The following is a 27,294-nucleotide window of genomic DNA, read 5'->3' on the forward strand; positions in this document are numbered from 1 at the left end:
AGAAACAAAGTGCCCCCCGCCCCCTACTCTAAAAATAAACCGTATATATGTAAAGAGAATAAATAGTCAAATGTATTTACAGTATTGCAGTCACATTATTATTGCATGGTTTATCAGTCCTGGTGTGTGTTTGTGTGGATGTGTGTTTTGTCCCTGTGGTCTTCTGCCAGCAGAGGTGGCTACACTCTGTAGTTCTAACACCAGTCACAGGACTGGTGGCCAGAAGTAGAGCCAATTTTGCAGCTGATCACCAAAGACACAGAGGACATTGGCTAGAACCGCAGGCCTTTTTCACACCATATTTGTAACTCAGATAGATAGAGATATGGTTGGAAATTGCCAAATTGTCCCTTTAAACTTAGCTTCTATGATGCCCATGTCCATGATGTGTTTTTTTATGTTAACTTCCAAATAAGAAATACAACATTTCCTGTGGCCACTGTTTAGCAAAAGTTACATAATCTCGCTTTAAGGACTTCTCGTTGTCTGGCTCGAGAGCTCCGCATTGCTGCCCACAGATCCCATTTGTTCAAAAGTTTAAATAGAGTTGAAGGATGTGAAACTAAATATAAATTCAGTGTATTTATTAGGTTAGAATTCTTGTCGTCCGCCCGTGTTGGCTTAGAAGTTGAGAAATATCAATCAAAAGCTGCAGAACAGATCCTAACAGACCTTTGCTTGTAATCTACATCAGGTTCACGGATGCATACTACAAATAAACACAATACACATATTATATAGAGGTATGTGGCCCTCTCCTCTTTCAAAATGACAATGCTCCTGTGCAAAAAGCCAGCTCTATATATGATGTTCCCAGTTAGGTGTGGAAGACACAGAGTCCTGACCCCATCCAATAACTTTAGGATGAACTGGAAGATCTCTGAACTTGTATTTGTGTGTATCATGAGTGTCTTCTCCTGTCTTCCTCTCACTATCAGCTCAGCTTACTCTCCAATCATAGCGATTGTGATACTGAACAGACAGTTTGCATGTCTCTCAGCCGTCAGAGGCCTGATTGGGCGACATGTAAACATATTAATGTACAGTATATGCAGGCTACCACCAAACAAAAATGTGCCAAAGTTTACATGACTTTACTTTACTGCTTCTTTAAGGGGTTTAGAGTACTATTCTATGAAGTGAAAGAGTTAACATTGAAGAAGTTTTGGTTGTCAGAATACAACGAGCTGCTTTCTGCAGCAGCTTCAAAGAACATGACGTTCAGGCTGTTGTTGGTAGGATTACTCATATGACACTGATAATGATGTTGTACAGTTGAGTATGTCATGGTGTCACTGTCAGTCAGGGCTTCAGTGTAGAAAGAGGCGTTGAAAAGATAAAAGCAGAAAGTATGTGCAGAGGGGATGAGCAGAGAAAGCAGTGGAGCTCAATTGTTTTCAGAGTTCAACAGAAGAAGAGCAAGAGGAGGACTAACCTGGCCCTGCTGGACAGACAAATTCACTGGACTCAGGACTGTGGCCCTTTGTTATTGGACTTGACATGACTTAGTCCGCTGGCAGGTGTTTGATGTGTTTCACTATGAATGTTTCCTTGCTGCTGCTGCCTGGCTTCCAGCTGCTCCTGATGTTCAGTGTGGTAGCAAAGAAACAAGAACCAGTGCTCTCCCGTGAGGACCAGGGCACCCGCCTCCGAGACCTCTGGAAGCTGCACATGAGGGACACCCTGCTGAAAGGAAAAAGTAAGCGTAAACCTCGGAAACACTTTTACTTTTACTTTCCTTTCAAAATGAAAACCATCATGTAACAGAAGTTGTCTTAATTAGGCATTTACCCAGGTGTTTCTTTTCTTTAAATCAACTTGCCAAATGTCATGTCAGGGAAATCCCTGGTTTAAATAATAACATTGATTGTGGCTGCATTCCATTTAGGTATGTGAGCTCCAGCTCGGCTATTGGCCTTTTCACATAAAGCATTTTCTCATGGCCTTTTTGCTTTCCCGGCTAATAACAAGTCAAAGTTTCCGGGTCTGTTGTGTACCAAAGCACAAGGATTCACTGGAAATGAAGCATGCACATGCTGAATGGGATGCAAAGCATCAGTATTGTGTTGGACAACGTTGACTGAGAGTATTCAAAGAACGGTTGCTTCCCTCAGGGGTCAAGACAACATGTGATTGTTGTCACATCTCAAACTGTTCTTAACCATTCATACATTTACCTACAAAATGTAAAGCACTGCAATTTGTATGTGTTCCACATTTATTTCTGTATCCACTACATTGCTGCTGTATAAGACTGATGTGGTCTGCTTAGGGAGGGGGTTGGGGAGGATGGGTTGGTCATAAAACAGCCTGATACTACTTAAGGGGGGCTTAAGGGGGATGTTTTATTACAAACCTCAATCTTATTTCTAACCTTAATCGTTTTGGTGCCTAAATTTAACTGTCGTCACAGGACAGTTACCTTTTGTCGGCTAAATTGAACTGCGCAGCTTTTAAAATGACCAGAACCTCACGGTGACCGCTACCCTGCTGACAGTCACCTTTTCTCGGGCAAAATCTTACTGTAAAGGCCGCTAAACTTAACTTCATGTGAATGTCTGGCAGTCATCGTAGTTTCTTAGGATGTATTGTTGGGTATTTGTGTGTAGGTGTATTTCTGGTGTTATTGGCATGTAACCCCTGAGATCTGATTGGCCCAGCGAGGGGCTTCATTATCCTTAACTATGATTGGCTATCTGCCCAGTCAGAGGCAGGACCGTAGGCTTATTTATTTTAATGTTGGAATTAAGTGCCTAAAGAATAAAGTAGGAAAGCTTTATATTAAATTTGCATGGTGCCATTGTTGTTATGTTTGGTAGGTCTGTTTATTTTAAATTACAAATGCAATCACCAAAAGAAAAAGAAAAAGAAACTGTAGAATACTGTAATGTTAACATTAAGAGATCTGCGGAACCACCATTGTCCATCAATATCTAGAAACTAGACGATCTTAGGAATCCAGTGGCACCAACCAGGACATCTAGCAAATTCTTTAGGCAACTTTGCAGAGGGAAGAACTAGCAGGGCCGTTTTAATGGTTCAATTATGCACCAAGTCTGTGTAACAAATTGTTGGACGCTATAAGATATAATATGGCCATCATAATGTTCTAAGCCCTCCTACACACCATTTGAATAAGCACTTAACAAGACACAATGTTAGTAACATATTACTGCCTAGAAAAACCGAAAAACCCGTGCTAAACTGCATCTCAGATTAATCTTCAGGTTCCCAGTTTTTGGATGATGTATGTAGATATAGGTTTTGTGTAACATCTTCTGTTGACCTGCTGTCGCAGGAGGAGTGATTACAATAATATGACATCTGTGTGTTGTACATAGATGGATTTCAAGCTGCACTTTTGCGCAGTTGATGAGAATTGATGGGAATTCCCTCAGAAAAAGTTTGTGCACACACTGAAAGATGCTTCCAAAATATTTTCTGTATTTATTACATAACAAATACAGACTCTTTGTTAAAAGATAATCTTTTTTTGTTTTTTTGTCTGGATGAAATTCCTTCAATCCAGTAAGATAGTAGTGTCATCTTTTCCAAACAATCATCTCTTTCTAATGCAGGTTCATGTCCTCCTCCAATCAGAGAAGGGGGCAAACAGCTGTTGCTCTACTGCCGTGTTGGGATTGGCTACCATCTCCAGATCCTACCCAGTGGCTCTATAGGAGGCGTCCACAAGCCCACTGAGCATTGTGAGTTCAGTACGCCAGAACCACTTTTTAATGCTTTTTAAACCTAAATTGTTTTCATTCTGTATATTTATTGGTTTGCAATCTTATTTTCTTGAGATATGGTGAATATTTTAGAGCCAGTTCTAATGTCAAAACTCTTGGCGATATCTGTGATACACCCCAAGAATGCATCCAAGCCTTGAAGCATTGCTTTACCCTGCGTTTCTCCATCTCCTCGAGGTTGGCTGAAGGTGTTTGCTATGAAACATGGAGTGGTGGGAATCAGAGGAGTCAAGAGTGGCTTGTACCTCTGTATGAGTGGAGAAGGACTGGCATATGGAACGGTATGTAGCAAACCACACTGCTCACACGGGTAATACATTCAGACCTCAGTGTTAAATAAGAATGCCTTTGTGATAGATTTTCCTGCTGCATAATGGAAGCAAAACACAATCATATAATATGAAATGTCTTCTTGACTGTCTTTTCCAGGAGTATTTTTCTGACGATTGCCTGTTAAAGGAGAACCTGGAGGAGAATCATTACACCACCTATTCCTCCCTGTCTCACCCAGGCATCTATCTGGCTCTTTCCCACAAGGGAGAGCTCAAAAAGGGCAACACTGTGGGCCGCCACCAGTCCTACACCCACTTTCTACCTCGGAGGACACCATGAACGGGGTCCAATTTCAACCAATTACTTCAGAATTGGGGCCAAATTAGGAATATTTGGTTGCTTGCATTGCATCTCCAGCTTTTGAGAAAAGCAACAGACTATAAATTGGCCTCCAAACGGCAACTGGGACTAAGAATGCAAAATGAAAAAAACTTCAACCAGAACCACTACCAAGAGACACAATTGGTAGGATTCTTTGGAGCGTTACTTACTGTAAGTAAGGACAGTGAACTATAAGCTCAAATGCTTTGTCACACTCAGCCACTCAACCCGCAACTACTTATCCTGCTCAAAAGACCTGACTGAGTCTGAGGATCAATCAACAAACAATGGTTGCTTGTGGTGCGATATAGCTCCGTTTTAATGTTGTTGGCATGGACTACTATTAAACACTTGAAAAGATACAATAAGGATGTATATGCAATTACCACTGAACAGGAGTTTACTGATGGGACAACATGCAGGATTATTCTTCTGATATGTTCAAAATTGCACATGCATGGTTAATAACTGAATGCATTCAGCAAGCTGATTGTTTCAGTCCTTTAAGCTGCACTAAATTTATTTATTTATTTATGTTTGAAAGGGAAAATCCATAAAGAATTTGTTTTCTTTTTATTAATCATGAATTACTTCCACCATGGAAGCAGATAAGTGCGACAAGCAAAAGAGAGTGGATGTCTTTCAACAGGTGGACACTGACTTCTGTGACAAAATCCCTTTAAAAATGTAAATACTTCAGAAAAGACATTTTTATTTTGTACCTTATTGATGTTTTTCAGGTAGCTTTATTTATTGCTGTTCAGAAAAATCCATTGATAATTAAAAAATATATATTTTATAATCATATTCTGTTGAAGTAGTTTGTACTTCCCAAAGTTTTACAGACAATGGGGGAGGGGATTGATGTGAAGCTTCATGTGAGTAAAATACAAGGTTATTGTAGTTTACTAAAATTAGACTAAAAACTAAAAGTAGGTGTAAAAGAACTGTTCACAGAAAGCAGCTGGACAGTGAAGCCACTGGACGGTGTCCAGGCAGTGCCCCGCAGCTTTCTCCCCCTCCTTCCTGCCTCCCCACACACACTCCCTGGACAATTTAGGGTCACACAAGTATGTAACCCTACCCACGGAGTGGGAGGTGTACGGCCACCCGATCCCCATTCTGAGTGGCGGAACTCACCTGCTCAGGTGTCTCATAGAACCAAAGTGTAGGCACAGCAGGAGGGGAGCCATTAGGACAGAGATAGGGGGAAAGAAAAAGGGAAAAAAGAGAAACCGAGAAAGAAAGAGGGATATTGGGAGGACATGGTCTTTGAAAAAGCGAGTTGAGTGTGGACTATGGCATAATGGCGAAAAGCTTCGTGACGACCAGTACGTTGGACATAACCCAGGAATAGAACTCAAGCAGGCTTTTTCTTGAGGATTCCTGTTGTTTTTCCCCATTTCCTCATCATCTCTTCTTCCATTCTCCTTGTCTTTCCTCTATTAATGTCATCTCCATCCATCGCTCTGTTTCTCATCCCATTTTTTGCAGATCCTGCTGCCAACACTGCTGCTGCTGACACAGCATCTCCCCCAACAGTAAGTGGGCAAAATACAGTCAATAAATAGTAAATGGTTAGTTCTGGAACAATTAGTTAAAAGACAGAAAATTCTTTGTATACATAATTTTAAATTGATTGAATATTTTGGGGGTTTGAGCAGTTGGTTGGAAAAAACAAAACATTTGAGAACCGCTTGAGAAAATTTGGATGTGCACTTTCCTTTATTTTCTGCTATTTCATGGAATTAAATATTAATTGATTAATCAAAACATTTGTGTAATTAATGATTAGTTACAAAATCAAACAATAATTGATGAACCCAGGGTTGCGGATATTCGCGCCATGACGGAAGGCAAGCCAAACGTGTTTGTGTTCTTAACACAGGCTACATGGCGAATATGATCACACATAAGAAGATGGCTAGATGTTACAATTATATGTGGTTACTACTGATCATATACGCTTTGTCATTTACTGCATGGATTAACGTGTGGTAGCTCATTAATAACTACACATCCTAGAGCTGGGATGCGTTCAGCCATCCATTAAAAAGTTGCAATGGCACACCCAGTGAACAACGGTATGTCCTCTATAAACATAGGCTACGTGTTATGTAAATCTTTACTTAAGTAAAGAATAGATGTTTAAACTAAATAAATTTAATTTAACTTTACCATTATTAGGTACCTCCTCCAACCATGGGTGTACAAACCAGCTCCAAAGAATTTGTATTACAACTGGTAGTATCCAGACTTTTAAAAGCTTTGAGATCAACCCCAGTGTATGGGGATACCCCGTTTACCACATGACGGTACATATCGTGTGGACTGAAGTCGGCCAGACTCTAGCTAAGGGTCGGTGTCCAATCCTGTAATCTTCAACTTCTCCAAATACCGCTCTTACACATACCACATGCCCTACCTCAACCGATAATGGCACAACAACAGTTTTTTCAATAGAAGAAGATGGCATAATTAGTACAGTTTATTTAGTGTTATTTGCTGCTATTAAACACTCACAAAGCAACGTTTGGCCACCTAAATTATGCTAATTTCTTGGTCATTAGGCAAAGAAGTCTTCCTGTAGCAGGGAGTAAAGAAGAGGGAACAACCAATCCGCTGCTAACTAGCTAACTAGCGATTGACTGGCTAGCTAGTTTGCTAATTCCACCATGCATTTATGCTTCACTGGTAATGAACTGAACAAAGTTGTCACTCGTCTGGTTGTCTCGCATTGCCTGACTTATCACCACAGCGCTGCGAAGGGGTAGTCCACCCAACATACCTAGTTGTTTGCATTTAAAAAAGAAATTGGGCGGCGCTAAGATTCAGACGGTTGGCTACGGTTGGCTAGGCCTCCTTGCTCACGCAGGGTAGTGAAACCCGATTTGTTCAAGTCCTGTCCCCGGACCAATCAGCTATCCTAACCTTAACTACTCAAGGTTAATAACTAACCTTAACCAATTAAGCCGATTTGTAGGGGGGTCTGGCCTAGAACTGCAGTGGAATCCATAAAAAGGTTATGAATAAAGGGTTAAAAATTCATGAAAATGTCCAGTTTTCACTGTTTTTCATGGGACCATTAGAATTAAGCGTTCGCTTAAATTGACTGGCACTACTACGGTACTTTGTTGCGTGACGTATTTCCCAAGAGGCTGCCTTATCTATATTAATTTATTATATATTATCCTAGCACATTTGTTTCAGTGTCTAAAAAAGGTGCTGGAGATCTTAAAGCTCACACGGGTACCGAAAAAATCCTTATCTTATTACATTGAAAAGGTTTTAAGTGTTATTTAGTTGAAGCTGGATTTTGAAGATGACAAAGAATAGGTCATGTACAAAAATGCATATTTGTTTATTTATTTGAAAAGAAGGCAATTTTTTTGTTTACAGATTACAGATTATTTTTTATTACATAAGTAAGTTGATACATATGTTCATTGACCTGTGAGGAGTCTGAATTTGTGTCTCCAGGCCGGCCCAGTGTCCTCTTTTTTTGGAAATCAAAATATGGTCACCCTACATTGAAGGATGTTGTAATATGCTGTTAATGTTACTCACCAAGCTTTAGCATGAGCTACTTGTCACCACAGCAGTAATGTAAAGCTGGATCGAGTGACATTGAAATATTATATCAATAAATTAGGTCTCTGCGGTATGAATGTGTTGCAAAGTGGCATGTAATGAAAAAGGATGCTGTGTGGCTGAAAAAGCTGTTTTACGGTTACTAAGTATAATTCTTTGTCTTGTATCATATCATCAGGTGTACCCCGTGTTTTGACAGAAGTTAGAGTAACTAGTAACCACTAGTCATGTTTCCCTGTAATTGTCAAGCAAATTTAAAGCAAACTTTTAAAATGTTGCAAAAAAAGAAAACGCAAATTAGAAGTGTTTCTATCAACTAGTTTAGAGCAAATAAACTAATCTATGTAAAGCGTAGTTTCGTCACAAGTGGACGTTACACATGATTGTAGATTGCAAAGCCGCTTGCTAAATCCAAGAGATCCACTTGTGCAGAATACAGTGTTGTGGCAGAGACATTTGGTGTCAGCGAGACACCTGTTCACCGATGTGTATGTGTGCAGGGCTGTGTGATCCAAGCTGTTGAAACAATTCAATTAACACGATGTGGCTGAGGTACAGCATTAGATGCCACAATTGTACAACGCAGTGGATGGGACCCATTTCCCAATCTTTCCCCAATCCGATGGATACCGGGGATTATAGTCATGTGAGACATGTTTGCTGCTTGTTCGGCAAAGCTGAAAAAGTAAAAGTTACACAAAGGATAAAATTCAACTTAACCAACTTAAACAACATAATTGTCATTTAAAGCTAATTTCCCTGCCCTCCCATTTTTTGCATTAACCCTTTAAAGAAAAAAAGGGAAAAACCACCTCAAGCTAGCGTGAAAACTTTTTGGAAAAGTTTGCCATTTCTATTAACATTTTCCAATGCGATACTTCAAAATGCACATAAAAATACAATGATGGAAACATGACAAACAAACAAAATGTCTTGTGTCAGTGAAATTAAATTACAGATTTCTCTGGGTTTGGACAGTGTTGGAAACATTTGGGGTAATGTACCCAACTCGTCGTTTTTAGACATTTTAATGCATAACTATTACGTATTGTAGAAAAAAAGTATCAATTCAGAATTTGCTTCAGGATAATAAAGTTAAAGTTGAAGCACAACAAATAAATCCCAACATGGGGAGCCACAACGTTTCCAGTTATAGAGTCTCATGTAAAATCATGCAGTCTGATATTCTAGCTTGCATTGTTAACAATTCTCATAACAACCAGAGCACAGCAATAACCCTGCTCAACCTTCCTTATCACTGGGTTAAACCCTATGGTTAAACCAAGACACTACAGTACTTGCGCTGGAAGGACAAATTGACCTAACAGTAAAACATTTGATCCAGGATGCATCTTCGAAATGTTGGATAAAGTCTTAATAGTTGGGTCTCTGCTATCACAATTTGCTCAGTAGATTTTTCTTTTATTCAATAAATGCTCAGTTGTCATACTGATACTTTCTTTTTCTGTTGTCCCCATTTAGGAACTTAAGACAGAGGCACCTGAGCAGCCGGACACCCCCAGTATAGAGGTGGTTTCAGTAACAGAGGAAGACCTCCCCACTGTTGAGACCCCCAACACACTAAACGTCAGCCCCCTGAGTGACTTTGCTGGCTACCCCCAATTGGACAACGAATCTGCCAAGCTCGAAGAGCCCCAACATCTGGCTGCACCCAGCGCGACCATGCCAATCACCAAGGTGCAGCCATTTATGCTCGGTGAGACCTGGTGATGTTCTTAATGCTACAGCATGCAACAATGGATGTGGACATTACTGCAAACTGGTAGAATTACAGTAAGATCTGCTTGAAATACTCACTTGAGCACCAAACGGGGATTAATCCGCAGATGAAAATAGTCCCCAACAAATCTGTTATTTCCTCATCTTTAAGTAACATTTTTTTTAAACTACAGTGACCAGCTGTTTAAGGGAAATTCCTGAGCCTTTTTAGAAAATGAAAACATCTAAAGTACTTGTGACCTGTCTTTAAGGATTTTAGTAGGATGAATGGATTTAGAGTGCCATAGATTGAGAAGGGACCTAGGTTACTTTTTCTCACTCTGGTTATGAACACTACATTTCATATTTGTAAATTATAGAAATAACTTATAATTTCAGTTTATTTTTTGAAGAAATCTCCTTGGAGTGTGAACTGCTGGCAGCTGATGCTGTATGGTATTAAAACAGTGTAGATGTTCATAAACTATTTTTCCTCAATAGAGGATGACTTGGAGAAAAGCTGGAAGAACCGAGTGCTGGCCCACCGCTTGGAGCTGCTGATCGCTTCGTGCCTCATCGTGGTGGTCACTCTCGTTCTTGGCATCGGCCTCGGAGGTGAGGAGCTCAGTGTGGTGTGAACTTTGTCCATTTGGCTAAAATGGAGCCACTGTAGCTTGCTCTATCAATATTTGATGTGGTCCTGTTATACAATATAGGTCCCTCCCACAAAGTGAGGTCAGAATGCATGAGCTCACTGACACAATGTCTTCCACTTCCATCCGTAATGTGATTGTCAGTTAAGTCTTGTCAGATGAAGACAGACCCCATGTGGTGTCACATTCTTTAAAATCCATAATTGGTGGATGTCTCAGCAGACATTTTCTATATATTTTCTTCTCATACACCTGTACTGCCACCAATACTTTCATCTATGAAGTCGGATCACCATCACATATAAAGAGATAAATTTAAAAGGTTGAAAGTGTAAATATTGTTTTAAAACTGGATTCAACTGGAAACATAGGATTCAAACATTGGATATTAAGCATTGAACTTCTGAAACAATTGCTCTATCTCTCTCAATGTTTGCAGTGCAATGTATTTATATTTAAGACACTCCTTTGGAAGATGTGATTACATTTTTTTAATTTATGAGATTCAACACATCAGGAGATTCAAATATATGCTCTTTCAGCTTTGCATTTAGGGATTTCTGACAGGGTTTAGCTGGAGAAACAATATGACACAAGTCAGTGCTTCAAGATTTCAAAATGTCCATTCAACCTTCAAAATCTTAGTTTTAATGTTTTGATATGTGACAGTAATATAAGATCATATGCTCCCTGTTTTGAATCTTTTTGGCTTCAGTTTAAGGGCTTTAACAGCGAACACATAATGATTCCAATGTTAGGCCTAAAAACCTGTTATGCAACAGAAAAATGGTTGATATTAAAGAGGAACTCTTTTGCACTGTAAACATATTACATGGATTGGCATATTTTATCACTACGGATTATTTATTTCCAGCAATACATATATTCTTAATATTATAATATTGTGAGTAACTCCTATTCCTTTGACACATGATTTACCAGAGCAACAAAGAAATATCTGTGAGATATGTAAAAGTGGAACTAATTAAAACCGTCTAAGAGGGGCAAACTCAGTTCTCAAGGCCTTCAATGAGAATATTGTGATTAATAATATTTAAAGCAGTACTAGTATGTAACAGAGCTAGAAAGGACACCTCGTTGAAATGAAACAATACCAAAAAAATCTAATCAAATGGTTTTTATACTGCTCCAACTCGTAGTTGTAGAGTTACTGACCAAGTATATTGAGCTTAAATTACTAGAATCTATTCAAAATATGGAAAAAATACTGTAGTTTTTCTTAATTCTTCTTTAACCTGTATCACAAAGCAAGTTCAACCTACTCTGTCTCTCGGAGACTAACATTGGTGACCCTGGAGAACTGGTATCATGAAGCTGGTTATCAACTGGCCTGGGTTTGTTAGTCCAGGTGTCAGCATGGTCATGTGAAAAAGGAGTTGTTAAATACAAGTGATATTATCAAATTATTGACATGAGATTAAATGAAACTGGAATACCCACAGCAAAATATGGGTAAAGCGGGAGCAAAGAGTGATATTCACAGAGGTGAAATGTATAGATGTTTTTTCTCCTGATCTGATCTGATTGGTTTGCAGCATAGGTTGCCATGGTGATTAAGGTTGGGTGATGTGAGCCAGCTTATGATACCATAACACCTTAAAGCCTTAAGTAGCCCCTCATCTCACTTTGTAATACTGGCCCCTGGAGCGGTTGCCCTCATGTGCTGTAAATGGAAATGGACTGTTCTCATATTCTAGTCTTAACTATGCTTTTACATAGCACAGGAACCATTCACCATTCACTCATATTCTTACACTGTGGCCGAGGCTGCTGTACAAGGTGTCACCTGCTCATCAGATACACACTCACAAAACATTTACTTTATGCTAACGCGCAGCATCGGGGGCAACTCACTTACTCAGCCGTGGCGTAGCACAACATTCTGGGCCCTGTAAAAAGGCATTCTCTATGGGACCCTCATTACGTCCACAGCTATTCTTTCTATCATCTTCTTGATGCTACTACTAGACAGAGCCAAAGTAAAAACCTGTGTAGACTCTACAGCTTAATTAATACTATTGTGGATCTATTACTCTGAAAAACGTCATAGCAATTTGTAAACTGTTGGCAATGTATCCACCAATTGGATCTGCCCTGAGATATGTTGGATATATTGCCATGACAATGTGCGTGTGTGTGTGTGTGTGTTCCTACAGTGGGTTTAAGCTGTGTGGGGAAGTTTCGTTGTGGTTCATCACCTAAATGCATCAGGCCCTCGTCTCAGTGTGATGGAGAGGTGCACTGTGACAACGGAGAGGACGAGCTGGGCTGTGGTGAGAGCGAGACACATGCATAAACACTGCGTGCATAGTAATGGATCTGTCAGTCAGCTAAAGGGCTGATAAAAATGTATCTAAAATAGTATCTTTAACTGATGACATAATACAAGCATGTGCCAGCTGCACACACATAAGTATCACGTCTCAATGAAAACCTGCAGCATTTCACTGTGTTACATACTGGATAAAATTATATTGGCCTTTATACCAACAATCTGTCTGGTATTAAAAATCTGATATGTGATGACTGATATTCTTTTGTTGAATTTATACACCAATTTCTTTTCTTTTTTAAGATAGTTTTTTGGCCATTTCAAGCCTTTATTTCCTGCATCGAGGAGTAAACTTCTCTATAGGGGGCGCCCCCTCTACCAACTGTGCTATCCGGGCGCCCTATAAACCATTTTCTAGTGTACTTTTAGTTTAAAATAAAAAGCAACATTGTCACAAAAATAGACTGCAAGTAGGTACCAATGGATAAATGGCAATATACAGTATATATTTTTAAATTGACTTAGTAGTGTCAGATGAATGAGCAAACCTGCAAACCGGTGACAGGATGGCTGCAAACCGGTAACAGGTTTATTGTTGTTCATTTAATGCTACAGTTTTATCAACGTTACACTGGGTTTGAGAGTCCGGGGATGTGTTGACTCACAGTAGTTTTTAGGCTGTAGTTAGTTTTTTGTACCTTTCTGCCCACCTCTATATCATTTACAAAGAGTCTGCTGGATGTCACTTACCTTCGACTTTCTCTATGTTGGCATTCTTACGGATGAGGATTTTCACTGGTGAGTTTGAAGTCAGAATTTGGGACTAAAATCAGAATTCTAAAATTAAAGTCAGAATTCTGAGAATAAAGTCAGAATTCTCAGATAAAGTCAGAATTCTCAGATAAAGTCATAAAAATGTATTTGAGTTTTGACTTTATTCTCAGAATTCTGAGTTTAAAGTCAGAATTCTGAGACTAAATTCTGAGATTGAACTCAGAATTCTGAATTTAAAGTCAGAATTCTGAGATTAAAGTCAGAAATCTGAGTTTGAAGTCAGAATTTTGGGACTAAAATCAGAATTCTAAAATTAAAGTCGGAATTCTGAGAATAAAGTCAGAATTCTGAGAATAAATCAGAATTCTGAGTTTGAAGTCAGAATTTTGGGACTAAAAGCAGAATTCTAAAACTAAAGTCGGAATTCTGAGAATAAAGTCAGAATTCTGAGAATAAATCAGAAGTCTGAGATTAAAGTCAGAATTCTGAAATAAAAGTCAGAATTCTGAGAATAAAGTCAGATTTCTGAGAATATAGTCAGAACTCAAATACATTTTCACCAGTGCCCTAATCCTCTTCTGTACATTCTAAACTCCGGTCGATTCAGTCAATCATATTTATCTTTTTATTGAAATAAATTCTCATCACACACTCAACATTCATTTTAATTACAAAGCTCACATCCCTACATGCATATGTTCTACCAAAACATGTTCCTTCTCAAGGACATTCTGCAGAGGCACTGTACCTGTGTCCAGCGTCCAGTGCTTAGCGCTGTCCGAGACGATTATGATTGGTTTAAGAAATTACCAATTAACCAGAGGACGTTATTCTCCTATCCACGTATGTGGTGTGGACTAGCCAGACCTTCTTAGCAGCGCTGTGGAGGAAGGTTTGGCAATGCGATACTACTGTCTGTATAACTCTTTGTCTGTCTGTCAGTGCGTCTGAGTGGGAGGAGCTCGGTTCTGCAGGTCCAAAAAGGGGGAGTATGGAGGACGGTATGCTCAGAGGGCTGGAACAACTGGCTGGGGATTTCTGCCTGCAAGCAACTGGGATACTCCAGGTTGGTCTTTCTAAGCTCTATCTGCATGACATGGTGTGATGGGAGATTCCATTGTATTTATAGTGTCAAATTACAACAGAAGTAATCAGAGGACACTCTAAGATAACTAAGAGCTGGTCCCAGGCAAACCTGGGCCAGTTCTAACTGTACATTTTATCAAAGAGGACAGTTTTAAGCTTACTCTTAATTGTGGGGACGGTGTCTGCCCCCAAAACCCAGACTGGGAGCTGGTACAACAAGAGAGGAGCCTTATAGCTGAAGGCTCCGGCTCCCATTCTACTTTTAGAAACTCTGGGAAACACAACTCTGCATTACGGGAGCGCAGTGTTCTAGTGGGGCAATAACATTTGTGTCCTTGTCCCCCTTTTTTCGGCTTGTTTTCTCGATCTGGATTGTTCTGCACCTTTTCAGATTGCTGTACGATGATTCAACACATCTTTCCAAGTAATATATTTTAACAATTATAAGATTTATCCCCAAGTTTTGTAGAGACAAGCATGGTCCTGATGGCGCAACTCAAAGACATCTTCAGTTATAGAGCATCTTTGTTATAGTTTGCACACAAAGTCGTATTGGACAGCCAATAGAAAACCTTCTGTCCTCATGAGAGGAATGGGAAAATGAAATGCAATGGAAATCAACCAACTCTCTGTCGTGGACAGGGTATAATTGGAAAAACTGGGGCAGATACTTTTCAATATCTGCACCTACATATCACGGGGGTAGGCAAACAGCATGCTGAAGAGGCCGTGGGACTGACAGAGCAAATCATTTTCATGTATTTTCGGGAATGCACTGGGATACATGAGTGTTGGACGACAATAAGAGATTTTATGGAAACAGTTTAGGGAGTTGAGATGGACTTTTGCTTTGAGAGTCTGTATTTGGGCAGAAAGCCACACCAGCTTATAGGATCTTCTAAAGTGTACATATTCAAGATGATGGTCTTCGCAAAGTAAAAAGGGGGTCTGCCACACTAGTAGACTGGTTCACAGCCCCCACTGTTCCTTTGCCACATTCACACCTTTTTCTCTTGGTTTCTTTTTTTCTTCTCTGTGTGATGGATTTAAACTATATTGTGTTAATTGTGTTAATCATTTACAGTATGTCTATAAAAAGTCAATAAAAAAAATAAAAAATAAAAGGGCTAATGATTAAAGGGTTTTATTTGCACATTACAGTAAGATTTTGAATGTCCAAGCATATCAATAGAAAAAAAAGTTCAGAACTTTACATAGAGACTAGTTGCCATTTCTTTTAGTTTTATAACTCTCTATGTTTATAGGGAATTGTAGGCCTTTATTTTGACAGGATAGCTAGATGAAAGGGGAGAGAGGGTGAACAACATGCAGCAAAGGACCGCAGCTCTGAATTGAATTTATGGCTTCTGCATCGAGGAGTAAACCTCTATATATATTTTAAAATATCAGTCTCATTGATTTTCAGGTTAAAATGTTAGAAACCGCCTCATCACCGTACGTTGTGTCTGTGTCTTGCTGTGTGTCTCTCAGGTACGTGGAATCCTTCTTTGTCTCTCTGGCCTCCATTGAGCAGGACCTTCAGTCCAACCTGGTGTCCATCAACCTGAACCAGACACAGATCATTAAGATCCAGAACGCCCCAGTCTTCAGGTAGAAAGCACATTCCCAATGGAAAAGTATGCATAACTAACTGTGCTGATGGCCACTTGGTAGCTTATAAATAATCTACAGCAATTCTATTAGAATTATATGTGTGTTGCTTCTTTTCATCTACTTCACAATCGCTCCTGTGGGTCGCATTACCTGCAACTGCTAGGGGCGCTAATTGATGAAATGCTCGTCTGGGTCGTATTAGAGGGTAGGAATAAACAACCTATGTAGTCGTATGGTTTGGAGGACTTGTTGCATGGTTCCCTAGAACAGCTCAGGGAAGAGACAGTGCGCTGCTTATTAAAGAATTTTACTCCTTGTCTTCTCTTGTAAAACCAAAAAAGAACAGTTTGAAAACACTCCCAACAAAGCATAATGTAACCTTGGTGTCACTTGTCCACAAACGTTTAAGAGTGTCGTCTGAACATAAGTGTCCTCAGATGCTTTACTTTCCACCTTGTTCTCAAAAAGCTTCACTATATTTAATTAGTTGGAGCGAATCTATGATCAATTCTTCTACATTGTTTCCTGATCTGTAAAGTCACTACTTCTCCATGTTTGTTTGCTTTTTTGTGACGTCCACGTCCTGTGTCACCACAGTAAGGCCGAGTGCAGCTCAGGGAAGGTGACCACTCTGAAATGTTTGGGTGAGAAAACACACTGCGGACTGAGTGATGAAGTCATGAGTTTTTTTTCCGATGAGGCTTTAAGATGGAGTCAAGAGGAGCACATGTGCTCTTGCATGGCATGCAAATGTGTGTGTTTCATCTTTGTGTGTCTTTGTTAGAATATGTAGCTATGTGTGTTGCTACTACTTATTTTATGTTTATATGTACTGTAACACTTTGCTAAGAAGCTAGTACATATATATATATATATATATATATATATATATATATATATCTCACTGATGTGGGACCAGTGTTAGTCTTTCTATAGCAGCTCTCTAAGGCAACCATTCAGTGGTGGAAGAAACTCAGGGACACATGACGATTACTGTAGTAATATTTAATAAATAATAAATGCCCAGCACATGGAGTTAATCCAGTGCATGTGAATACATTTGATAGGGCTGCAACTAATGTTTTTGTCATTGTCGATTAATCTGTCGATTTTTTTTTCGATTAATCAATTAGTAGACGGATTTGTAAAATACCAGAAACTAGTGGAAAAATGCCGATCATTGTTTCCTTAACCGAGATTACGTCCTTAAATGCCTTATTTTGTCCTTGACTCAGATATTCAGTGTATTTTCACAGAGGAGTGAAGAAACTAGAAATAAATTGCAATCAGAGAAGTTTACCTTTTTTTTCATGAACAATCACCCCAACCGATAAATGGATTATCAATATAGTAGGCGATTAATTTAAAATTGCAGCTCTATTTGCATCCATGCTTTAGAGGTGCACGAAGCTGACCTTTGACCCTTTGTCCTCAGAGTGCGGCTCCAGGCCCCAGTTCCACACTCGTATCGTTGGAGGCAACATCTCCAAGCCGGGTCAGTTCCCCTGGCAGGTCAGCCTCCATTTCACCAGTGTTCACGTGTGCGGAGGCTCCATCATAACGTCCCGCTGGGTCCTCACTGCTGCACACTGTGTCTATGGGTGAGTCGCACGTGGAAACTCCAAGGCTGGACACAACAGGTGTACAAGGGAAGTCGTGCTGGGATGGCTACAGGGACACATAAGTTACATACAGCACAAGCACAGAAAACTTAAACACAATGATTGAAAGAAGGAACAGGAAACACAAAATCCTCTAGAAACTAAGAGTAAATGAAACAATGTCACATGGTCAAAAGCTTTAGGACAAGAGCCATAAAAGTGCTGGAAGAAAACCTTTGCTGTAGCTTGAAGGATTCCCTTCCGTGTACGGACATAAATATTGTTTCACTGTATCTTCTGCTGTGTGTTGTCAGGTTTGCAGACCCCTCCATGTGGGCGGTGCATGTGGGGCTGACGGAGCAGCCGGTCAACGGGGCTCAGTCTCTGGCTGTGGAGCAGATCATATACCACGCTCGCTACAAGCCCAAAAGGCTGGACTACGACATCGCACTGATGAAACTGGCCACCCCGCTTGCCTTCAATGGTATTGGTGCATGATTGATTTATGTTATTTTTGGTGGAAACTGCATTGATACTCTGAGTGATGTAGTTAATTGAAGTATTCCTCTTAAGGCTTCGTCGAACCCATCTGCCTGCCAAACTATGGTGAGGAGTTTGAGGAGGGCACTGTATGCTGGATCTCTGGATGGGGATCAACTGAGGATGAAGGTGAGTCTAAACATGGAAACCAGATTATTTCTCCTATATTATTTCACCCACAGCTATTGTATATTCTAAATTGTATGTAATGTAGTCATGTGTGGCACTGCCCTCTCTGAAACGTACATGCTTATATCAACGTGTGTTTTCCAGGAGAGACCAGTGTGGTTCTGCGCTCAGCCATGGTGCCGCTCCTCTCCACTAAAACCTGCAACCAGCCAGATGTATACCAGGGCTTCATCAACTCCTGGATGATCTGTGCAGGATACCTGGAGGGGGGAACTGACTCCTGTCAGGTGCAGATTGTTTGGTTCAAGCATTAAACACCAAGATTTACTGGCAGGGATCATGACGCAAAGCACTGATAGCTGTGTCCCCCACAGACCTGCTCCTCTGTACAAAGAGCGGTCAAATACGATGACAATTATATTACATCTTAATATAGTGTCAAATCATAACAGAAGTTATTTCAGGGCACTTTACAGGGAGGATAGATCTAGACCACTCTATAGTTTACAGAGACCCAACAATTTCCCCAAGAACAAGCATTTGGTGTGTGTTGTCTTGTCATGAGCTCTAATTTAGAAGAACAGGCCTTTATTTATATAAGAAAGCTGAAGACATGAAACGGGAGAGAAAGGGGGAATGAAAGGGCCGCAGGTCGGAGTCAAACCCGCGGCAAATGCGTCAAGGAGTAAACCTCTATATATGTTTTTCTGATTAAAGGCCATGAGGACCCCAAGAGTGGATGTAATCCTGGATTCTCCAATACATTATAAAGCTCCAGTGGCCTCAGCTGTTGTAATTACGGTTCTTGCAACATTATTTAACAGGTTTTCTAAAAAGAGCTAATTTGTAATTGGGACATTGAAAAAAAGGCTTCATTGTCAAGTGTAATCGTGAACACAATCATTTACAGCAAGTCCACTTTTTTTTTTTTTTTAGGTCTGAAAGTTGCAAACCTCCCACATGGCAGATGGCATCTTTAATAAAAAGAACGTAGCCTGACGTCGTCATACTCAGATTCTAGTTAGAATATGAGTCTGATACTGCTCCATTGACCTCAACAGTCCTCCTCCGAGAGACCTTAGGAAAAGTCTGTATTTAAAGAGTTTTACACCATGCCTTGGGCTAACCAGCTACAATGTGACTCATAAGCATACAACAAATCATACTGAGTGAAAAAAACAGAAAGTCCAATAAAGGTCAAAGGTACAAGAATGGGTACATATTTTCATTTTCAAGCAAAGGAACTACTCATCCCATAAACCACCGCGCACCACTGAATAATATAGTCAAAGACAACCGCGAAAGAGCCTCTTAAACAATTTCCAATCCAACTATGTTTTCCCTCCAAGCATAGTGATTTTATACAGTGAATGTACAGTTATTAGCAGTTCTTTCAGTAGTAATCGTGTAATGATTGATTACTGCCTGTGCCCAGAACACACTGGAAAAAAAATCTCCGAGCTAGTCTCGTTTTGTTTGAAAATACTTTGAACATTAACAAGAAGTAACGTCAGCCAACATCATGTAGAGCACTTTTAAGTGAGTTTCAGTTCATTGTTTATCCGTTCTGGTCCACTCTCATGACTATCATAGTGTAATAAGCTAATAAGTAGACTATAAGTGCTGGTTAGGCCATCTGACAAATAGATTTTAATGTAAAATTAGTTCAAAGCCAACATTATTGTGAAGCTTCAAAAAGTTAAATATAAATCAGATGATGGTCATCGGTCTTCTTTACAGTGTTCTATTATCTGTTCCTTTCTATGAAATTAATTGATCAAAACTAAGGGACCTAAAATGAATGTAAATGGTCTGCATTATATAGTGCTTTTCAAGTCTTAATGACCACTCAAAGTGCTTCATACACTACAGACACCATTCACACACATTTATACCATACACTGGAGGCTAAAGCTGCCATGCAATTGGCTCATCAGATTAACACTCACACACATTCACACACCGATGGAGCAGGGTCGGGAGCAATTTAAGGTTCATTGTCTTGCCCAATGACACCTCAAAATAGTAAACTGTCTGCAGGCGCCAGGGATTGAACCACTGACCTTCCGTTTTGGTAGACAACTCAAATAAAATTGCAGATTTTGTAATACCCCCCAAAATTCACTTATTATGACAACATGAAATTTAAGGCTTTACTCTGCCCTTTGCCTGCATGTCATCTGTGATCTTTTGAGTGTTATGTGCGTGTGTGTCCCCAGGGGGACAGTGGAGGTCCTCTGGCCTATGCAGACTCGTCTGGTTGGAAGCTGGTTGGTGCGACCAGCTGGGGAAATGGCTGTGCTTTGAGGAACAAGCCAGGCGTTTACACTCGCATTACACAGGCACTCAGCTGGATCCGCCAACAGATGGAGGTCAGTACATGATAAGCGGGGTCCTGTTTCAGGACGAGCCCTATAAAGGTTTGGCCTTTGGAGAACTAAGACTTGTACTGAACCAGAGTCACCATATGGTCAGCATGTTTTTGAGTTTGGGATCAGTAAAGACCGATATTTAGAAAAAGGAAGGCTGGCTTTGTGAGAGCCTTGTTGACCCATTATGACACACTACAACGTAGCGTCAATGACAGGGTTTACATTTTAACATTTCACAGTAGGAAAAGCCAAGAAATGGGGGTGGCAGTAGCTCAGTTCGTAGGGAGTTCGGTTGGGAACCGGAGGGTCGTCGGTTCACCTCCTGGCCACTGCCAGCTGCCCTTGAGCAAGGCACTGTAACCCCCCCAACCACTCAGGGCGCTGGTCCAGCTGGCAGCCCACTCACTCTGACAACTCTACATTTATGCATGTATAGGTCCCGAGTGTGTGTATATTTAAAACCTTTGTGTAGTGATGACTGGTATTACAGAGTGTAAATTCCCCACTAGGGATCAATAAACTATAGTATAAATTATTATTATGTAAATAAAAATGAATTCTGGCTGAATTCCACTTAGCTTTCAGAGTCCTGGGGCTGATTTCACAATTAGTATATCTTACATTCTGTTGTGTTAAGCCAGTATTAGTTTTGCTCTTAGATTGGTCTTAAACAACAGAAATGCTTTATTAAGACCCATGTTTCCATGGTAACAAACAGTGACACTTGATGACCAGCAGCAAAGAAGACAAGGTGGCTCATAATTATTGGTTTGTTTGCAGTGCTGTGGAGCAATCAGTGGTTGGAAAAACAGCTGTGAGGACATTGTCAGTCGTTATCATTTGTCCAAAACTCTGAGTATAACTGATAAGCAGAACCAAACAGATTTTTATTTTATTTTATAAATTTTTTTCAGCAGTAATCCAGAATGCAAATCTGCAGAATTTAGTGGACTGTTTATCTTCTTGGGTTGGAGATGTGTTTAAATCTGCAAATGATTCTGCTGAATTCTGCGTCTTCAGTTTCCCTGTGGCTCTGCTGATAGCATTAGCATTAGCATTAGCCCTGAACCCTGTCACATAGGGAGCCACAGCACCTCAGCCCTGGGTTATACTGGAAGTTTTTGTTGTTTACACTCATCTCTGGATTATAACCTGTACATACTCAGTCAACTATGTTTTAGTTAGAAAATGTCCTTATTTGCAACCAGTGTTGGGAGTAACGCGTTACAAAAGTAACGCAATAACGCAAACAGTCATGTATTCCTGTTTGCTGTAACGCAGTTATAGTAATATATTGCATTACCAATTAAATGTCAACATTATACTCGTTACAATCTCAGTAGCGCGAGTTACAACGCATTGTAACGCACCGCGAAACATTTCATCACAGGAAAAAAAAAGCCGTGTGTGTTATTTCCTGTTGCTGTATTCGACGGTTAAGATGACAGCAGAGACAGAAACATTTGCGAGATGGATATTTTTTTCAGGAGGTATTAAGTTGCGTAACAGAACCAGAGACGGAACGGACAACATCTGCGTCCAACCGTCAGCGCTGCTGACAGATAGCATTAGCATGTCGGAAATTAATGTTGAGGCTTACTACACAAAATATCATTGCATTTTCTCAGACGTGGAGAGTAACTCTGCCTGTAGGGGAATAGTTTCCAATGACGACAAAAAACACTTGTCTTTTACAGTTCAATATCATTACTACTAGTTTTACAAACTAAGAAAGTGAACAATTTAGGCTTGACGAACATGTTTTTCAACTAGCGTCTCACCTCAGTAAACTAGCAAAAGTATATAACTGGCAACTTCCGTGTAGGCTGCTTCAAAATAAAAGCACTTCCTGTGACGGTTCGCAGTAAAACTAAATTGCTTTGAAACAAGGTTGCGTACTTTTTCACGTATCAGCTGTAAATCAACTACTGTAAATGATGTAATTAGTGAGTTTTAATCACACTACAATTGACATTTTACAACAATGCCCTACTTCAATACAACTGTTAGGTGCTTCTCCTACTTGCCTAAGTATGTTTTACTTATCTACAGTATTTCCTAGCTTTACTTTGCATATTCATATACATTTTACAAAATCTTAAGAATAATATGAATAATTGTGAGACTTTATTCATTGATCCGGTGGTGAAATTCACAAGCTAGCTGCCAAGTCTGAATACAACACGGCAGTAAATATGAAGTGCTAATAATAGTAGTAGTGATTGAGAAATGGTATTAAGGCACACTTTAACATGGTCACGAGGTTGTTCTGATTGAGGACTTGAGTGTCTTAAATACAGAATTTAAAGAATTTGAACAAAGCCTAAATGTTAACAGCCCACAGTTTCTTCAGTTAAACCTTGACTAATTAACCACTGCATTGCAGGATCCAACACGGCCACCAACAGCTGGTGCTAATAGCATGGCCTAATTCCAGCTGTCTTTAGTGAAAGCTTTGAAATGTTACACTTGACACCCATTTCCTTTCACCATTTAGATTTAGTGATAGGAGTACATTGTTTCCATGTCCTCTGCGGGTTACTTACTGCGCATAGAATCTCTTACACTATGAGATGAGTGAAAATGTATGGCAGGAGTTTGTTAGCAAACAGGTGTTGAATGACTTGCTCTGTCTGTTCATTTGTTGCAGTTATTACCTTGTTACATTTACCCACAGCCCTGAATCCCCTCAAGTTAATACAGAAAACGTTCCTAGACTGTCCGTGTTTGTATATTCCACACATCTGAACCCAAGGTGCAATGGATTTACTGGATTTAATAGAAAAATATCCTCATGCATATTCATTAAGATTTTCAAAAAATTCTGCAAATTCTGTCAGTTTTAGAAACTTCCAAAATAAAGTGTTAAAAGTACGCTTGGACATAGAGGTAAAAAGGGACCCATAGGAGGGTTGCAAAAGGTCAGCGTAGCAACCTGTTGCTATCCAAATCTTTAAAAATGTTTCAAAGCAGCTGTGTTTCTCCTTTTCATGTCTGTAGCCTTGCGAACTGTTGGCTGGTTGGTTTGATCACAGCGTCGTCAGCACAGCGCTGACTATAAACCTGTAGTAAAAACGCAGATTGAGACCTATATTCTGAATGTATACATGTCCAAACAATGGTTCCAAAACCCAAATACCGGTAAAAGAATATTCAGCCTGTTCTTTTCTAGTCTCAACATCTCTTAACAAAATATAGCAACCATTCACCTACTGTGGCCAAGGCTGCTGAAACACACACACACATGACACAGTAACTAAGTGTCTTTGAAATGAGACTGCAGGGCTTGGGATCAAACCACCAACGTTCCAATTGGCAGGCAACCGCTCTACCACTGAACCACAGCGCTGACATGACTTGTTTCTAATTCGTAATAGTCCTATTCGGCGTGATAATGAACTATTGGTGTGCAGACAACGTTACCAGAGAGTCTTGCATTGCCAGGCCAACCTTATTCCACTGCGATGCCAAGTGTGGTCTGGCTCCTTCACACACACGTTCTGGGAAAGGAGAAAAAACACTTTGGGTTGTAATATTAAGGTAATTGTTCCCACAGAACAGTAACGAGAGCTATTTTAATTAGTTGATACATGGTTAAACCTCATATGCTTTTACCTGTGTATTGCCGTACTTGGTCCAAATTTAAGAGCAAATGCTGTAAACATTTTTTGGAAATCTTAACAATTATTCCCTGAAAGTACCAAACAGGCCTGCCTTGTTGCACAATCCAAATTTCAGCATGTAGCTTGCTAGCGAGTTTAGAAATAAACAGTTTTGCAAGGTGCCGGATGTTTGGGCGATTATCCGGAAAATGAAGCATTGATGATCCAGACTAGCAGAGACCTGGGTAATTCCCCCAACATGTTTGTGTCTCTGTCCATTTGTGTAAAAATTGTCCCTTTCTACATTGTTTTTCAGAGAGAAGAGGCTCCCAATTCTCCAACTCTGAGCACAAACAACTGAAGCACTTAGCTACTTCTCACAGGATTCTGTATAATGTTTCCACATTTGACAAAAAAAATATAGAAATAAACCATCACACCAGAATAGCAAAGCCTTTGATCTACACAAATCCTGATCGGGTGCAAAGCTGACGGAGGAAAGAGACAGGCACAGCAGAGTTAGACATCGTTTATTCCAAAATAGAAAGCTCTAAGGCAAAACAGACCGCTTCATAAAAAGCAAGACAGACGCAAGTGAGGAACCAAGATCTCCACGAGGACCCAGCAAGAGTCCCTACACCCCCAGGCTGCATGAAATTAACCATTTCAAGCTTCAACTTTACAAGAGGGATTACTGCAGCTCTTGAGACAATTGTTGTACAGTACAATATTACAAATATTCTAACTAGAGGCACCCCAATTTGTGAAGTAATATCAACATATTGATAAAGAGATTTCAGATCTTTCACTGCAGGTGTATAGTGGCAGGGGGACCAACAGAGGCTGCAGCGCTTAGTCCCAGTACTTCAGGCAGGCGAAAAACAAGAAGCACAACTTTTCAACTGCTCTTCGTTTTCAACGCAGTAGCATGTACGTATACATAAATAAAAGTTAAACTCCTGCAAAAAGTCCACTGCTCATTGTTGATGGAGTTCATATCTCACTGTGGTTACTCAGACCCCTGTGATTGTGGGATTAGCATAGTGTTCTGGATTGTGCATTTCATGAAGTACGGTACTACTGTGAAATGATTCAAAGACGTAATGTATGGTATACACAATGATGGTAAAACTGGATCTGGGTTTAAAAAAACTGAGCACTGCACTGTGAAAGATAACTTCAGATAACTGGGATGATGCAGTCCACAAAGTAAAATTATTAACAGTGCTTTACAGAACCACACATGTTCTGCAGTTTAGTGTCCATTTGACCAAAGGGTCAGACTTTCTTTTTGTGCTTCTTGGCAAGAATTCTTTAGAAAAGTACACAGGTAAGGCCTTGTTAGTATTGTAAGTTTAAAACCAATTTAAATAGCAATTTTCATTAGCATTCAATTACTTTTTCTGTTTTTTAGAAAACTTCAAAGAACCCTGGAAAACAGAGTCGCTAGCTTTAATTATGAATCTGTACATAAATATTCCTTACAAAACAGGAGAACACAAAAATGAAACAAAAAACACTAGTTTCATATGTTTGTATATAAAAATAAGCATTTCTCCTTTTTTTTTTTATCTCTCCGTTTGGGCTCTGCTTGGCCTGCAGGGGCCCGTGTGAGAGCCGTGGAGTCAGTCGCAAGAGTGCACACATCTACTCAAAACACAAGCATGCAAAAAGTGAAGACAAACTCTTACAGATACAACTTTAAATTGTTGGCATCCAAAATGAGAATTCAACTGGGGACGGGGAACAGGGGCCCAAAAAATAAAATCATAAATCAGTCAACATTTATTAACGGAGCATACAAACTTGCTTTGAGTGTTTAACACTTCTTTTTCCTTTCTGTTTGTTTGATTTAATCTTTTTTGAGCTTAAATATACAAAAGTGCACTCGCATACATCAACTAAATAATTAAAAAAACGGTTTCTGAAATGAAACTCCTGATGTACACACAGAGGGTTGGAAGAGTACAGGACCCATATGTCCTGTAGTTTTGTGCTCTATGTAAACCAAATGTGTCGGTTTGTACTATGGTTCATTGTGTGTTTGAAAACACTTTTTAGATGCAGACCTATTTACGCATGTCTTGTATGTACAGTGCTTTGCAAAAGTATTCAACCCCTTTGGCGGTACTCCTATACTGTTGCATTACAACCTATAATTTAAATGGACTGTATGTAATGGACCTACACAAAAAAGCCAAAATTAGTAAAGTGAAATAAAGTAAATTGGTTTAAAAGGTTTTAACAAATGAGATCTGGTGCTGGCAATTACCTTCAGAAGTCACACAATTAGTTGAAGAGAGTCCACCTGTGTCTGTTACATTGGGGTGTTCTGAAAGAGCCTGCAACAGCACCAGGCACGGGGCACCATGAAGACAAACGAGCTTTCCAAACAGGTCAGGAACAAAGCTCTGGAGATGCACAGATCAGGTTTGGGTTATCTAAAAATATCAAAAAAACTTTCAACATCCCATGGAGCATGGATCCATTATTACAAATTGAAAAGAATATGGCACCAAAACCAATCTGCCAAGACAGGACAGCCCACTAAACTCACAGAGCAGGCAAGGATGGCATTAATCAGAAAAGCCTGAAGAAAAACACTTTTATAGAGGAGTGGCCAGAAAAGTCATTGCTTAAGTCTCCTTCCACTACGTTCATGACCTCTAAAATGTCTGATCTTGCCCATTAGGTCTTGTATCCATGGTTATATTATATTAACTGGATACCAGATCCAAAATGGTACTCTTCAGTTTATTGAAGCTGCTCAGTGGCGCATACACCAAAAAACATTCCAGGTTTAGTTCCATGGTATGCGGCCCACTAAATATGCGCAGCAGTGTTTCTCACTCTGACATCACAGGTTTTTAAAATTATTTTTTGAATTAGCGGTATGTTGTTGCAATACCACTAGTGG

General features: G+C 39.8%; 2 protein-coding genes across 2 annotated transcripts; both read left to right on the forward strand.

The window, feature by feature from the left end:
* The first annotated feature begins 1,170 nt into the window (after positions 1–1,170).
* fgf9 (fibroblast growth factor 9) lies at positions 1,171–4,909 on the forward strand. Its single transcript, XM_034885227.1, has 4 exons — positions 1,171–1,699; positions 3,579–3,707; positions 3,927–4,030; positions 4,179–4,909. The coding sequence occupies exons 1-4, from the start codon at positions 1,528–1,530 to the stop codon at positions 4,359–4,361; spliced, it is 588 nt and encodes a 195-aa protein (XP_034741118.1). The 5' UTR covers positions 1,171–1,527; the 3' UTR covers positions 4,362–4,909.
* Positions 4,910–5,709: 800 nt separating this feature from the next.
* Positions 5,710–25,360, forward strand: tmprss3a (transmembrane serine protease 3a). The gene is made up of 14 exons (XM_034884688.1): positions 5,710–5,734; positions 5,898–5,944; positions 9,477–9,711; positions 10,215–10,328; positions 12,544–12,660; positions 14,376–14,499; positions 16,011–16,130; positions 16,731–16,777; positions 17,569–17,734; positions 18,049–18,218; positions 18,308–18,403; positions 18,548–18,690; positions 20,623–20,775; positions 24,694–25,360. The coding sequence occupies exons 1-14, from the start codon at positions 5,710–5,712 to the stop codon at positions 24,736–24,738; spliced, it is 1,602 nt and encodes a 533-aa protein (XP_034740579.1). The 3' UTR covers positions 24,739–25,360.
* The last annotated feature ends 1,934 nt before the right edge of the window (positions 25,361–27,294 follow it).

This window comes from Etheostoma cragini, chromosome 11 (genome assembly GCF_013103735.1).
Source record: "Etheostoma cragini isolate CJK2018 chromosome 11, CSU_Ecrag_1.0, whole genome shotgun sequence".
Classification (NCBI taxonomy): Eukaryota; Metazoa; Chordata; class Actinopteri; order Perciformes; family Percidae; genus Etheostoma; species Etheostoma cragini.